At 46.7% G+C, this 15,525-nt stretch overlaps 1 protein-coding gene across 3 annotated transcripts in view; it reads left to right on the plus strand.

Moving 5' to 3' along the window:
* Positions 1-15,525, plus strand: part of SPOP (speckle type BTB/POZ protein) — a 343,001-nt gene that overhangs the window by 129,504 nt on the left and 197,972 nt on the right. For all 3 annotated transcript variants that reach the window (XM_086923988.1, XM_086923990.1, XM_086923989.1), the window contains exon 4: positions 14,824-14,945. In XM_086923988.1, the coding sequence (XP_086780114.1) occupies positions 14,824-14,945 (122 nt within the window). The remainder of the gene's footprint in view (positions 1-14,823; positions 14,946-15,525) is intronic.

A 15,525-nucleotide genomic window follows, 5' to 3' on the forward strand; every position in this document is an offset into this window, starting at 1 on the left:
AATTTAAGGTAGTGTATTAGGTTACTAGGTCCAGGGCAATCCAAAGGGAGCAAGAGACTGACCATTCCACCCCTCCGACACGGTCTACCCGTAGTCTACGGTTACTGCCATGCATTGATTGATATTTATACTGGTGGGTCCACAAGAGGAAGTAGGAGAGGGTGAGAGTTACTACTGGAGCTAACATGAATTCCACAAATTTTTCTTAGGTGTTCTGACTTCTCAGAAGACAGCGTTATATGGTTATGAGGGGAATACTTCACAAGCTGCGGAAGGCCCTGTCCTAGAACTCACCCAGATAAATGTGGCCTGGCGAAACTAACAGACCCATATCTTTCCTAGAAGACTGCCCTGCGCTTTTGCACAACAAGGGATTAGGCTTGCATTGTAACACATTGTGAATGTGTAAAATAAAAGTTTGGTGTGTACCGATTCCTGCACCTTCCTCTCCACTCTAGAATTGGATCAGTAGAGGACTGTTACAGAGTATGAGGATGAGTGCTTTACTGCACAGTGGGGAAGAACGTATGCTGGGAGCAGACCCCTGCCATTTTGCTGTAGGATTTGAGGATCTTTGACTGAATGAGAAGTGAGCTAGCCAGCCCAGTGTTTTGGAGTGTAAAATTGTGCTGGGTGTCTGTGAAGGAGGATAGCAGGTATCCCTGTTGAAGGTGCAAAACAAGATTTGGGAACGTTAGTGAATGAGTGAGTGCGTCATCTGTAGGGGGTGCTATAGACTGGGTGGTCATATACTGAAATGTTATCATTGATCTGGAATCCCTTTAATGAGAAAATGTTCTTCGAAGTTCTATGTTCCCAACTGGGTATTTTAGACTGCAATTAGTGCTGTGCGATCAAGGAATTCACATCACTGTTAGTGTTGCAGTAATTTGGGGTCTAAGCGCCACCTTCTGAGGTGTTAAAAGATGGGAGAGCTAAAGTGAGAAGCAGCATTCTACTGGACCTATGAAGATGGATGGTACATCCAGTAATTTTGTTTCTTTCTGTAGCTCTTTATGTAAGTGCCTGTTCCCAATATCTGTTATATACAGAGAGTTTTGCCTTCAGTTTTTCATCGATCAGGTGTTCCAAAGTTACCTTTTACAAATTGACACATATGTATGAGAAATATTAATGGTTTCCTTGGCGGTTGTAGGAAATGTCCCTTTCTGCAGATTTTTCACCAGTTGCTTGACCCTGTATTTTTGTTGACTGTTATGCACGTTACTTACCCCTGTTAGCCAGTGGTAAAGTACTTGTGCTCCCCTTTCAACGTGATAAAATTCCTATACACCTAATTGGCATGTTATGTTTTACCTACCTGCAAGTCCTTAGTATATAGTAAAAAAAGTGTACCCAGGCCTTATTAGGTAAATCCACTAGTCTTTTAAATGTCCATCTAGCACTCTGGTTTTTAACCTTCTTTTTTTATTTTATTCGCAATTTGTTTTGTGCGATTCCCTCCCACCACACTATATAAGTAATATAAATTTAGAGAAAGAGGAATTTCCACTTGCAGGTGGTGGTGTGCACACTTATGCTTGGACCTGGACGGTCTTTATCCAACTTATTCCAGTTCAATTCATAATTCTTTCAAAGTTCATCTCAATTTCAAGCAGAAATGTATTTGTTTCATTGCTTTCAATTCTTCATTAATGAAAATCAATTATCTGTGGCGACTTCAAACTTTTACATTCAACATCTACCTGATGCATTTCGGGTCCTGATAGACCCTTCCTCAGGGGTCAGTATGGAAAAAAACAAGGAAATACAATGAGCCAGTCGGCAATATATTAAAGCGTCTGTCATAACCATTACAATGCTTACTTAACAATACAATGTCGTTCTATGTCCTAGTAATTCAATACACACTATCCAACGTTTTATCCCTAGATTGACGTGTTGTGCATCAAGTTCCATCATGGCATTTCAACCTTTTTATGCAGCTTTATAAGTGGATTTCGATTATTTTTCCACTTATTCCACCCTTTGTAGCCTGGCTGTTGCAGTTTTACACTGCAAATTCGGCCTGTCAAAATAACTCCTTTTGACAGGTCAAAATTTTACCTAAGTAGGCATGTGATATTTAAAAGTAGGACACATAAAAGTTTAATGTTAAACATTTCCTTAAAGTAAAAAGGTCCCAACGTTATTTACACTGTAGCAGGGTTGGCTATTGGGATACAATATTACATTTAATAATGTTATGTCTGGCTAGGAAACCTCTAAAAAAGTTAATCTTGAACTTTTTGAAATATGTATTACACGCCCAATTCACTGGTAAAGTTGGGATTGTGATAAATATTTCAGAAAATGTGTTTTTAGAAAGTTACCTTTTCCCTGGTTAAGCCTCTGAAGGCCTATTTGTATTTATTATCCCACTCTCTCAGCCAGGAAAATGCATTTAAATAGGTGGGAAATGGCTTTAGGGAGCATACAATAGGCTAACCTGGATGGGCTTAGATGACCTCTTCAAACATGACAATCTGCAGGGTGGGTCTGTGAGCATCCTTTTCGACATTAAATTAAAGTGTCAAATCCTGATTAAATGTTGCATCTCCTCTGACTGGTCTGCAGGAGTTTTTCATATAACTCGTGGGGTGCACTTCAAAAAGGATGCTAAAACAGTTCTTTTGTATTAACGGTCTGGTTGCTAAAAGCAGTTTTTGTTCTACCGTACTTCTGTCTCTGGGTTTATTGGGGGCGGGGGGGGGGGGGGGGTTCCTTGCCTGCTTCAAACTGGATTTTATTGGTAGATTTGGGAGGACACTAAAATTACCATAGTGCACTCCCCACATACACCACCGGTCATCAGAGCCCAAGTTTAGTAGGGCGAAAGACTTCTGAAAAGAGATGGCTGAGTTGGCCCTGGAAACTTTTACCCCGTTGGTTATGGCATGCCCAGGAGTCATTCACCCACTAACTGGTGCCAGGCAAAAATGTGGCACTTCAGGCTCTTCCACTTCAGATCTCTCCTGAACCTCTAGAAAACCAGAAGAGGACTAAATCTGTTGTCCGAGACCTGAGAAGAGCCCTGAAAGACTTTACCTCTAACTTCCTCCAGGACAAAGAAGTGGACTTCAAAAATCATAAGGCTGACCTAGTGTTCCAACTGCAGTGATATTACAAGCTACAATAGTCCTTTCCTGCAACTGCCCAGTGGGAAATGGACCGGGCCTGGACCCTGCTATTGGCTTCTGCCTGACATCTTGTGAGTCTCTGTGCCTCCCTCTAGCTCCTGGGTGTCTTTAGAATGTACTTCTTTGGTGGATTGGAACTTAAAAGAAAGAATAAGTCAGAAGGTAAAATCTTCGACCAAGATAACCTCTTTGGTGTGTCTGACCCGCGCTCCATCACCACCGCCAAATTGCGTCTGGGGCCTTGTCTACTGCGCCCATTGACGTTCATTGGCTCATTATGCTTCTTGGTGCTATTTATTTTATTGGATTTTCGTCAGTTTGGTGTCACTTTGTTTATTAAATGTTGACTTTTTTTAATTTGGTGTTTTTTATTACATTTTTGTTATTGTTTTACATTTTGACTTTTTTAGTACTTCATACATACTTATAAAGTACATCCAAGGTATGCTTGTCAGCTGTATGTCATAGCTACTATGGGTTGAGCTCAGGCTAATTTAGTGACTTTGGGGATTCACCCTTGCAAAGACTGTGATTATTACTTGAATTGTGGGTTTACCACTTTCATCTAAGAACCCAGTTTCTTACAGAGGTTTAATAAATAAACCTTGTCCGTCGGGTAACCACATGGCTCCCACTTTGGCTCTTATTTTTTTTTCAAACTACCATTCTGGAATTATGTTTTTCTTCATGCAAGCACGTTATTTAAAACATTCACCTAGGTTCTTGTTTTTAATTGCTACATTTGCTAGAAGAGTTTGGCACATGTATGCTGCTAGGTAGCTACCGGTGTTTGTCATTCCTTAACCCATTTATTGGGACATACACTGTTTTCCTACTTTGTGGTTTCATATTGCAGCGTCATGTTAGATGCTTTGCATTCTAATTTAAATTTTGAATCTTACATTTTTCTCTCCGGTGATCTCCATTGATAATCCTAAGCACTTGAATAGTCCCGCCCACTCTGAGGCCCTGGAGCAGTTCTTTAAAAGTCTGATTTCTGCACCTTACTTCAGAAAGGCAGGGAGTCGCCTGTGACATAAGTTACATTTTGAAGCCTTAAAACTATATTGCCAGTTGCAATGCATTACTTTAAAATTTAGAAGAAAAATGCCGTAAGACTTAGTCACAAAGAAGATTAAAGACCTTTTAAAAGCCCTTCACAAACTCTTTGCTTCTTTTTAAAATAAGAGATGGGGGGAATATATTGCATTGTATCTTCTGCGGCCACAGCACTGAAAATAATGAAAATAAAACCCTGCACATTTAAGGGGCACCTTGACATCTAGTGTCCCATCTTTCCCTGTAAGTGAAAGTTTACCCAGTTCTTTTTTTCTTGCTCCTGATGGCAGAAAGGCTGTGCTCTGCTCCAGGATCCTAAGACCTTTCCCCTCAGCCTTTTCATCTGTTGCTTTAAAAAGTTAATCTGAAAGAGACTGTTAATTATAGATTCTTTACCTTAGAATTACCCCCAAGCGTCAGACTGGATGTGATGTGACATGACAGACTTGATAACTCTCCTGACCTTGGCATGCAAACTCCTACCATGGCTATGGAGGAGGGTGCAAGATAAGTAGTGTTGTTGCGTAGGGCGACCGAGGACCTCCCCTCGAGCTCCCTTCAGTGGCCGTCAGGACTAACATCCTGACAGAAGTGCTTCAGCTGGCAGCTACCTCTGCGGAGCCATTGCTGCCTTTTAACGAAGCACTTTCGGACGTTCTTTTGGGCACCTGATCCAAGGCCCAAAACAGGGGCTCCTGTGGATAGGAACGTGGACCCTGGCTACCCCCTTTCCTTTCACACACCCCACTCGTGAGAGCTTGGTTATTCAAGCCTCTGCGTCCCAGGGCGCATTCCCTACCGCACCTCTGGACATGGAATCCAAGAAACTGGAGCAGTTCGGTAAGAAGATTTTTTTCTTCCGCCAGTTCAGGGCTACGGTCGGTGAACACTGCATGCCTCTTGGGCCGTTATTCCCACTCTGTGTGTGATACGGTGACGCGTGTGCTGCCTCAATGTCCCGAGGAGGCCCGCACAGTGCTCTCTCAAGCTATTGCTGAAGGGAGGGGTGCAGCCAAGTTCCCTATCCGTTATGGCCTTGACACCGCCGACTCGCTGGGCAGAGCGATTTCCACGACAGTGGCGCTCCTTCGCCAAGCCTGGATGAGGAACACTGTTTTTTTTGGGGATGTCCACACTCTGATGGACAAGCCGTTTGATGGCATTCGCCTTTTTGGCAACAAGGCAGACAGTGCTTTGGAGCGCTTTAGGGACTCGCGGGCTACGGCCAAGTCCTTGGGCCGTTCCTCCACGTGTCCTTCTCTGCCTTCTGCTTTTCGCTCCTTTCGTGGCCACGGAAGGGGCGCCCCGCCACGCTCGCTTCAGAGCCACATGCCCACACAGGAACAGTCTCAGTGCGGCTGCGGACGTGGTACCCGCCGAGCCGGGTCAGGGAGCCAGCAGGCGGGTCAGTCCACCTCCACCCCGGCCACCACTGCCTCCAAACCTTCCTAGTCCAGTTTTTCAGGCCCATCAAACGCCAGTGGGTGGCAAGATTCGCCATCACCTCCCCCACTGGCGCACCATCACTACGGAAAGATGGGTTTTACAAATAGTCCGAAGGGGCTACTACATCCCCTTCGAAACTACCCCTCCAGCCATGCCACCCAAGTACCACTGTATGTTGGGGGATAACTTGGCACTTCTTCAACAGGAAGTCGCAGCCCTCTTGGCCAAGGGGGCCATCAAGCGCGTTTGTGCGCCAGAAGTAGCACGTGGTAGTTACTCCCACTACTTTCTGCTGCCCAAGAAGGACAAGGGCCTGCGTCTTATCTTGGACCTCTGACATCAGTCGCTTCCTCCGGAAGGAGAAGTTCAAGGCGTTAACTCTGGCTCAGGTCTTGTCTGCCCTAGACCCTGGAGACTGGATGGTAGCGTTGGACCTGCAGGATGCATATGTTTCCAGTCTTCCCCTATCCCGATGACTGGCTGTTGAAGGTGGGCTCACCCCGGACCGTTGTCTCCCACGTCCAGACTACAGCCGACCTCCTGCATTTGCTGGGGTTCTCTATCAATGTACCGAAGTCGCACCTGATTACCTCTCAGAAGCTCCTCTTCATCGGAGCAGTTCTGGACACGGCGCAGTTTTGGATCTATCCTCCCGAACAGCGAGTCTGGGACATTCGGGCTGTGAATCCGATCTTTCAGCCCTCGTCTCGGGTTTCGGTCAGAATGACCCTGAGGCTGCTGGGCCTCATGGCCTCCTGCATCCTGCTGATCAATAATGCCAGGTGGCATATGCGGGCTCTCCAGTGGGACATGAAGTTCCAGTGGGTGCAGCATCAGGGGTACCTCTCCGATTACGTCCTGATCTCGGAAAGTACTGCACAACAATTGCAGTGATGGCTCACAAAATGGCATTGGGTCAGTGGCAGATCCCTCTCCATTCCCCAACCGGAGCACACAGTGGTGACGATACGTCCCGCCTGGGATGGGGCGGCCTCATGGGAGAAGCTTAGATCAGAGGGGTCTGGTCTCCAGTGAAGTCCAGGCTTCGTATCAACCTTCTGGAGCTCCGGGCGATCCGAATTGCACTGAAGGCATTCCTTCCCTCTGTCAAGGGGAGAGTAGTGCAGGTGTTCAGACAACACCACTGCCATGTGGTACTGCAACAAACAGGGCGGGTGTGGTCGTGGACCCTGTCTTAGGAGGCTCTGCGCCTCTGGACATGGCTGAACATCAGGGCATTTTCCTGGTGGTTTAACACCTGGCAGGTTCACTGAACGACAGGGCCGACAAACTCAGGTGCATGATGGATTGCGAATGACGTCTTCACTCGGAGGTGGCGCAAGGTCTCTTTCAACGGTGGGGAGAGCCTTGGTTAGATCTATTTGCCACCGAAGAGAACGCGCAATGTGAGCAGTCCTTCTTTTTTCCAAGGCGACACGATAGGCGATGCTTTTCGTCATGAGTGGAGTTGCGGTCTGTTGTATGATTTTCCGCCTATTCCGCTTCTGCCCAGAGTGCTGAAGATCAGGCGCGACCGGGCCCAAGTTATTCTTGTGGTTTCGGACTGGGCTCGAAGAGTTTGGTATCCCAAGCTACTCAGTATGACCATCGATCCCCTGATTCGCCTGCCTCTTCGGGAGAATCTTCTGTCGCAGCAGCAGGAGACGGTCCTCCACCTGAACCTGTCCAGTCTCCCTCTTTGCATGGAGATTGAGCGGCGGCAGTTGATTCCTTTCGACTTGCCTCCTGAAGTCTGTGATGTCATTCTGGCAGCCAGGCATCCCTCCACTAAGTTGGTATACGCCTGCAGGTGGAACAAGTTTGTGGCATGGTGCACAGCAAAGGTTGTGGATCCCCTTTCTACCCCTCTTTCTGAAATCCTACTGTTCCTTTCTTCTTTCGCCCAGCAAGGCTCTGCTCTGGGCACCATCAAGGGCTACCTTTCTGCTATTTCAGCCTTGTTTAGGCTTCCTGATCAGCCCTCTCTTTTCAAGTCCCCTGTTTTAAATCAATTCCTCAAAGGCATTACTCATCCTTTCACTCATATTCCCTTCGTAATGCCACAGTGGGAACCTGGTTCTCACATATTTAATGTGCGTTCTCTTAGAGCCTCTTCACAACTGTCATCTTCGTCTGTTAACTTTGAAGACTGATTTCCTGGTTGCCATCACCTCTACTAGGAGAGTGAGTGAGCTCCAGGCTCTTTCTTGCAAACCTCCTTTTCTGACTGTCCATCCGGACAAGGTTGTGCTTAGAGCACATCCATCCTTTCGGACAAAGGTTGTCACTGCCTTTCACATCGGGCATACCATCACTTTGCCCACCTTCTTTCCGCCTCCCCATCCTTCCAGAGAGGAAGAGAGGCTCCACCATCTGGACCCAAAACGTGCACTCTCATTTTACCTGAATCGCACACAACCGTCCGGGGTAGATGACCAGCTCTTTGTTGGTCACATAGGCGCCAAGAAAGGTCGGCCCGTACACAAGCGGGCTATCTCCCGATGGGTCGTCTTGTGTATTAAAATCTGTTATTCTCTTGCGATAAAGGAGCCTCCGGTGGGGCTGCGCGCCCATTCCACCAGGTCGATGGCGGCCACTAAGGCATTAAGACGTGGTATCCCCTTGCAAGACATCTGTCAAGCAGCTACGTAAGCCTCGTTGCACACTTTTACTAAGCACTATTGCCTGGACAGTCAAGTCTGGAGAGATGGCTTCTTTGGCCGCTCTGTTCTCCGGGACTTCCTGGTGTGACCCACCACCAGGGTTGATATTCCTGGGGTATCTATTCTAAGATGAGGAATCTTAGAATCTTTTAAATCTAATCTTAATTTTAAATCGCCATAGCTTGGCTTTCGCTCCTGTTTCGCGCTAGTGCTGTAATTTGCGCAGTCGCGCCTGTATTTGGAGAGGTGAATTAGTAAGTCTTACCTGCACTTAAATTTTTGGAAAACTCACCCGCATTTGTGGGATTTAGTGAGTAGGGCTACCTGGGAGGCTTACATCGCGGCGCCAGCCGCCATCTTGGGTGAGTGGTTGGGAAAGCGGGCCGGTGACTAGGCACCATCTTGGTTGGCGGGCTAGACGATCGCATAGGCGGTCTCCCGCGCTTTACGGTGATAAATAGTTATGGAGGGCCCAGGGCGCAGCGTTGGCGCGCAGCGGGCGCGTCGTAGGCGCGCCGGAGGTGCGCCAGAGGTTAGCCCGTTTGCGCCCGTTCACGCCCAGGACGCGCTGGTGCCTGGACTTGCCGCTCCTGTCTCCCTTACACCCTTAACTTATACGAAAGAAGAACTTCTAGTCCTGAATCCTGCTGTCTTGGGAGAACATCAGCCCTCTACTACTGCTAATAACCACAATTCTCTGGTTTGTGGTCTGCTAAATGTGAGATCCTTGTGCAGGCATCACACAGAGATAGCGCTACTCATAGAACAACATGAGTTAGACGCCTTATTCATGACAGAAACATGGACGAGGACAGATAGCGGTATAGAATTGGGACAAGCTTGCCCCCCAGGATACAGGATTAGACAAAACCCTCGTGTTGGGGCTAGAGGAGGAGGGGTAGGGTTGATTTACAGGGACTCGCTGGATTTTTCCCAGTTAGAAATTAAGAAAATCAAGGAATACGAACTGATGGGTTTCTCTCTGAAGGGACAGGGGGAGGTACTATTCACTGGCCTTTTGTGTTATAGACCCCTAGCTGGTGGCACATCTGCTGTGTCCGACCTCACCAACCTGATTTATGACCTATCCAACTCCCACGCCAGATTGATGGTATTGGGGGATTTTAATCTGTGGCCAGAAGGGCCAACGGACTCAGCCTTTACATACCTCACTCAGGCTTGCGGCAGCATTAATCTGGAGCAGCTGGTTCGCTCCAAGACTCACCAGAGGGGACATGCTTTGGATTTGATCTTTGCTGACTCTAGTCAGGTGAGGGTCAGAAACATCCTTCCGCAATGCTGGACGGACCACGCCCTAGTCCTCTTTTCCGCAGCTCTCCCGATGGGCTACTCCAAGACCAGTAGCACGGGAACGGCTAGGACTGGGAGATAATGGTCCAGGCTTTTGAGAGACGCAACTCGCCCAAATTTGCTCTCTGAAGCCTTTCAGCTGGCAGACAACGTGGATGAAAGCTATAATGCCCTTACCCAGCAAATTACGACCTCTTTGGATATGTTGGCTCCACTAAGAAAAACGCGAGATAGAACAAAAACTGCCATGCCATGGTTCTCGAGGGAACTCCTTCAACTTAAACATCAGTGCAAACGAGCAGAGCGGAGATGGAGGAGACATTATCTGGTATCGGATAGGGTCCTCTTCAAACAGGAGTTGGCAGCCTATAAGACACGGATTAAGTGTGCAAAAGCGAGGTTTTTGGAGGAGACTTTACTGTCAGCCCCAAACAAAGCACAGGCTTTGTTTAAAATTGTCAACGAGCTGTCACGACCGGCCTGTGCTACTACAGCTATCCCAGCCTCTCAGTTACTTTGCGATTCGCTGGCCAAGGCTTTCGAAGACAAGATCGCGACCGTCTTGAGTAATTTGAGCCCCATGACACCAGGGGCTGCTCACTCACCTACATCTGAGATGGAGGCTGGGAAAGCCAGGCTGGATAGCTTTCCACTTCCGTCCTTCGCAGAGTTTGGTGCTTTAGCGGATAGTGTATCCTCTGGTTCTCCTCTCGATGTACTTCTGCACAAACTCTGGAAAGTTTTTAGGGAAGAGCTGTTCCCTCCTCTCCACGCAATTTGCTGCCAATCTCTTGGCTCCGCTCAAGTCCCGGACAGCTGGAAATTAGCGGTTGTTTCTCCACTGCTGAAGAAAGAATCACTGGACCCTTTATGCCCTGCTAACTACAGACCTATTTCATTACTTCCCTTCCCGATTAAGATTCTGGAAAAACTGTTCACGAAACACCTGTCCAGATTTTTGGAAGCTAATGACTGTCTGGATGCGGCGCTGTTTGGTTTCAGACCAGCGCATGGAACCGAATCAGCTTTGGTGACTGTCTTGAGTGACCTTCGTTCGCGTGCCGACCATGGACGAGCAGCCTTTCTAGTTCTGCTCGACATGTCGGCAACGTTCGATACGGTCAGTCATGCCATCCCGACCAGGAGACTGGCCCGGGATTGGCTTGTATCATACTTGGCCAATAGACATCAGGTGGTTGCCCTGTCCCCCTTTAAGTCTACCATCAAAAGGGTCGGTCAGGGAGTACCCCAGGTCTCGGCCATTAGCCCTATTCTTTTTAATCTCTACCTCCACCCCCTGGTCAAGCTAATTAAAACCTTTGGCATTTCAGTCACCAATTACGCTGATGACACCCAGCTCATTTTCTCCTTCGAAGGGGAGAATGCGGTGTCTCAGGAGACCTTTCACCATTGTATGGTCACCACGGCAACATGGCTGAGTAACAACTTGCTGCAATTTAACAGCTCCAAGACGGAGGTGTTGCATTGCTCAGCGGACCGGGTCTCTCGACCTCTACCACAGGATTTCTGGCCCCCCTCCTTTCAGGGCACGGCAGCAGCAGCTACCTTGGTTCGGAACTTGGGAGTGACAAAGGAACCTAATCTTCAACTGGATGGTTTAATTGACAAAACACTGTCTACCTGTATGGGTCTGCTGCGTTCCCTAAGGAAGATTCTCCCTCTGCTCCCTGCCCATGCTAGACCAGAAGTAGTATGCAGTATCATTTTAAGCAGACTCGATTACTGCAATGCACTACTTCTGGGGGCACCTGTCACAGCTATAGGCAAGCTACAACGAGTGCAGAATTTTGCGGCCAAGTTAGCACTTTCCCGTCGACGTTTTGACTCGTCTTCCGCAGCACTTAGAGACTTGCATTGGCTTCCCATCCCTCAGCGGATTGAGTTCAAAGCTTTATGCCTGGTTTTCCGGGCCTTGCATGGATCGGGACCGCTGCCCTTACAGGAGATGTTCTCCTGGTACACCCCCACTAGACCTCTCCGATCTGCCTCTGCCTATTTGGCTGTTGTTCCCAAGATTCGGAGAAAGCGAATGGGTGGCCGCTCTTTTGGCTTCACGGCATCTAAGTTGTGGAATGATCTGCCACTGTCGCTCAGATGCTCAGGAGACCTCCTTTCTTTTAAAAAATAATTAAAAACACATCTGTTCTTTTGGTCGGGGTACTTTTTTGTTGACACCGCATTGACTGTGCTTCAGGATCTGTTCGATCTCAGCGCAAGGATGCCCGTTGGGTGACAGAAGCGCTCTACAAGTGTGTTCTACATACATACGTACATACATACATCACTAAATGTTTCTTTCAGATGAACAAGTTACTTGCCTTCGGTAACGATATATCTGTAAGAAACATTAGTTAGTTATAGATTCCTTACTGCCCCACCCATCCTCCCCGTTCTGCGAACTGATTTCTAGGGTTACGGTCATCCCTTCCAGAGCCCTAGTTTCAATGCACCAATGGTCAGTATCTTGCATGGCTCTGCGTTCCTGGCGCAGAAAGTTGTGTACAGAACTGATGTCAGCTCGTGAGGGCGGCGTCTTGGCGACCACTACGCCAACTACGGACGCGGAGCCGCATGACGACACCTTCTGAGGCACAGGGGTACTGCTGATGAAAACTTTCCAGATCCAGTCTGATGTCTGGGGTAATTCTAAGGTAAGGAATCTATAACTAACTAATGTTTCTTACAGATAAATGGTTACCAAAGGTAAGTAACTTGTTCGTTGGGAAGAATGGAGTACAGATGGATGCTAACCACTCATGCAAAACAATCACTCAGTTGGTGGTGCCTCTCATAAAATCTACTTGAAGAGATTAATTACCTGCAAGATGTACTGACCCAAGTTATAGTGATGGATGCTTCCCTTACAGGTTGGGGTACTCATATGGACCTTCTATAGATAGAAGGCATGTGGTTTCAGAAGGAACAGTCTTCTGGAGCTGAGTGCAGTACATCGAACCCTGGAGGCTTTTCTCCCATCATGCAGGTTGAATTCTCCCCTTGATAACATGGGAAATAATACAGCAGCCATGCATTATCCAAACAAGCAGGGGAGGGACAACATCCAGACCTCTGTCCCTGAAAGTACGAACAATCTAGAAATGGCAAACATCAAGGAATCTCAAGAGTGCAGCGATCCATCTGCCAGGAATCCAGAAGGCTCAAGCAGACACTTGCAGCAGAATCATTTAAGAAAATCATGAATGGGCATTAACCAACTCAGTACTTTAGGACATTAACCAACTCAGTACTTTAGGGCATTTATTCAAACTGGGGTTTTCCCCAAATAGATCTTTTCACAGACGGGGAAAAGAATAAATGTCAAAGCTGTACCTCAAAGCTTTACGGGGGAATGCCCTGTGTATCATTGGGTAAGGCAAATTTCTTTATGCCTTTCCTCCATTTCCCCTGTTGCTAATAGTGATCATCAAGGCAGAATGATTGTCATTGCTCGGGAGTGGCCCAGCAATGGTATTCACGGATCTTCCTCACATCTGTGTCCACACAGGAAGCTGCTTTGCAGACAGGGCTTTCTTCAGAAGTCCATGTGGCCAGATTAAACACCACATCCTTCAATTAAACTTGGCTCCTGAACTGATACAATATGGTCATCTAAACCTCCCTCAGGACCGCACAGATGTGTTGAGAGAAGCCACCAGGCACTAGAATTTCCTGATAGTTTAAATAGTAGAGATTCTGCGTCTGGTGCTCTCAGAATAACTTTAGTCCTCTCATTGCTAAGAAGAGACGGTTCTTCTGTTCCTCCTTCATTTTTCTAAAGCAAAATTAAATTTCTTTTGGATTAGAGTGCATCTCGCAGCAGTAATAGCTTACTGAAAATGCCTTTCACATATGTTCTTTTTCAGAATACCTGTAGTCAAGGATTTTCCAGAAAGTGTTGAGAAAATATATCTTCCTTTCAGGAGACCTTCTCCTCCATGGGAGTTAAATATTGTCCTTTCTCGCCTTCTGGCTGCTCCTTTAGAACAAAGCAAACACAAGGAGATGATGGACGGAGCGCTGAAACCTTTCAGACCCTCACCCCCAGTTACAGATCTGGGTTAAATCCATCATCATTCTTTAGCTCACTTCGCCACCTCAGCTCAGGCCCAGCTAAATGCAAATCAGTCTTGACCCTGTGCCTCATGGGAACAGTCCAGCCTGAACTGCCAAGCCAGGTCTTCCCTGAACTGGAAACAAGCATCCTGGGACCGGTTTCTGGGTAACACCCTTCATCAGCCAGGCTAGCTTGAATCCATTCATAAAGGTCCTTCTCCAACACCTTTCCTGGAGGGCTTCATTCTGGTTCACTATAACTTCTGCTCATAGTTAGGGAGATACAGGCCCTATGTGCCCATGGTCCTTAGCCCATTTTTCCTAGTAACGTGGCAGTGTTGAGAACCCATCCTTAATTCCTCCCTAAAGTAGTCTCGGATTTTAATTTCAGTCCGACTATTTCATTACCTAAATTTTTTCAGAATCACTCTTCTCCATCAGAGAGATGTCTTCATACTCTCGATGTTAGGAGGGTGTTGAAGTTCTGAAGGACAAAAGCTTTAAGGAAGTCAAAGCAACTTTTTTTTATTTTTTATAAACTATGGTCCTTTACGTACAGGGTTGATCACTTTGAAACAATCCTTTCTAGATGTATTTTGGTATCAAGAAGCCAACAAAACCATGCCTGAAAGACCTTGAGTCCATTCCACAAGAGGTAAAACAAGGTAATGCTGTATTTCTTAGAAACATTCCAGTTGGTGAGATTTGAGAAGCTTCAACTTGGAGATCGGTTCCCCCCTTTACAAGACACTACTGTTTGATCCGGATGCGAGGGCAGATGCCCAAGTCAGGCAAGCCTCTCTGAGAAATTAGTTTGCTTAAATGTACTATTCCTTTTTATCCCCTTTACCCTCACCTCACAGAATGAGCTAGCTAATCTATTCAATGCTTATGATTAACAATGGGCATCCCTTGAGAGAGAGAAGGAATGGCTTCTTACCTGTAATCAATTTGCGCCCAACATGGTATGACAGGAAAATGTAGTGTATGTGAATCTACATCACTACAAGCTACAAATAGGTGGCTAGAGGGTAAGTAACTTTTTCCTTTTCAACTCCTCTTGTAATCGTTGACACCCACCGCCATACTTGTTGTCCTTTATTCAATGCCATTTGCTTACTTTTTTGCAGATCAAGGTAGTGAAGTTCTCCTACATGTGGACCATCAACAATTTCAGCTTCTGCAGGGAGGAAATGGGTGAAGTGATCAAAAGCTCAACCTTCTCTTCTGGTGCTAATGACAAGCTGAAATGGTAAGTTGCTGAGTTCTCCTGTGTATGTTGCCAGCATAAGACCATCATGGTTTTATCTAGTGCAAGCAGTTGTTGAGGGAAAAATGACAGGACCGTAGGAAAAGAGGGTGGTGAGAAGAGCGACATGGTTACGTTTTCATTATGTGGGGTAGGAGCTGATAGGAGGGTGCTTTAACTACACATCAGGCCATCTAGTGTAGCATGCAGCTAATTTTGAAGGGGATTGGAGAGTTCAAATATACTGGTGAAGCAGGCGTTATATAGAGTCTTATTGTAATGCAATGTTCCTACATGAAGGGGACCGAGCAAATGAAGGTGGCTATTTTCACTGACTCGTCAACCACCATGCATCACTATGTGTTCTGAATGCTGGTAGCTTTAAGAAGAATATGTAACTCATTTGATCTTGAATCATATTGCTGCAGTGAGGCTGTTTATTATGGTCGCTAAGGAAAGCCATATTTCATATATTTCCTGGCTGAGCTAAGCATTTTAATATTTTTAATGTTCCTTCTCATCTTGGCGTTTTTCTAATGTCCTAGGTCTAAATGTGCCCACTTTACGTTATCGGACAGGGTCT

Source organism: Lissotriton vulgaris, chromosome 5, assembly GCF_964263255.1.
Source record: "Lissotriton vulgaris chromosome 5, aLisVul1.2, whole genome shotgun sequence".
Classification (NCBI taxonomy): Eukaryota; Metazoa; Chordata; class Amphibia; order Caudata; family Salamandridae; genus Lissotriton; species Lissotriton vulgaris.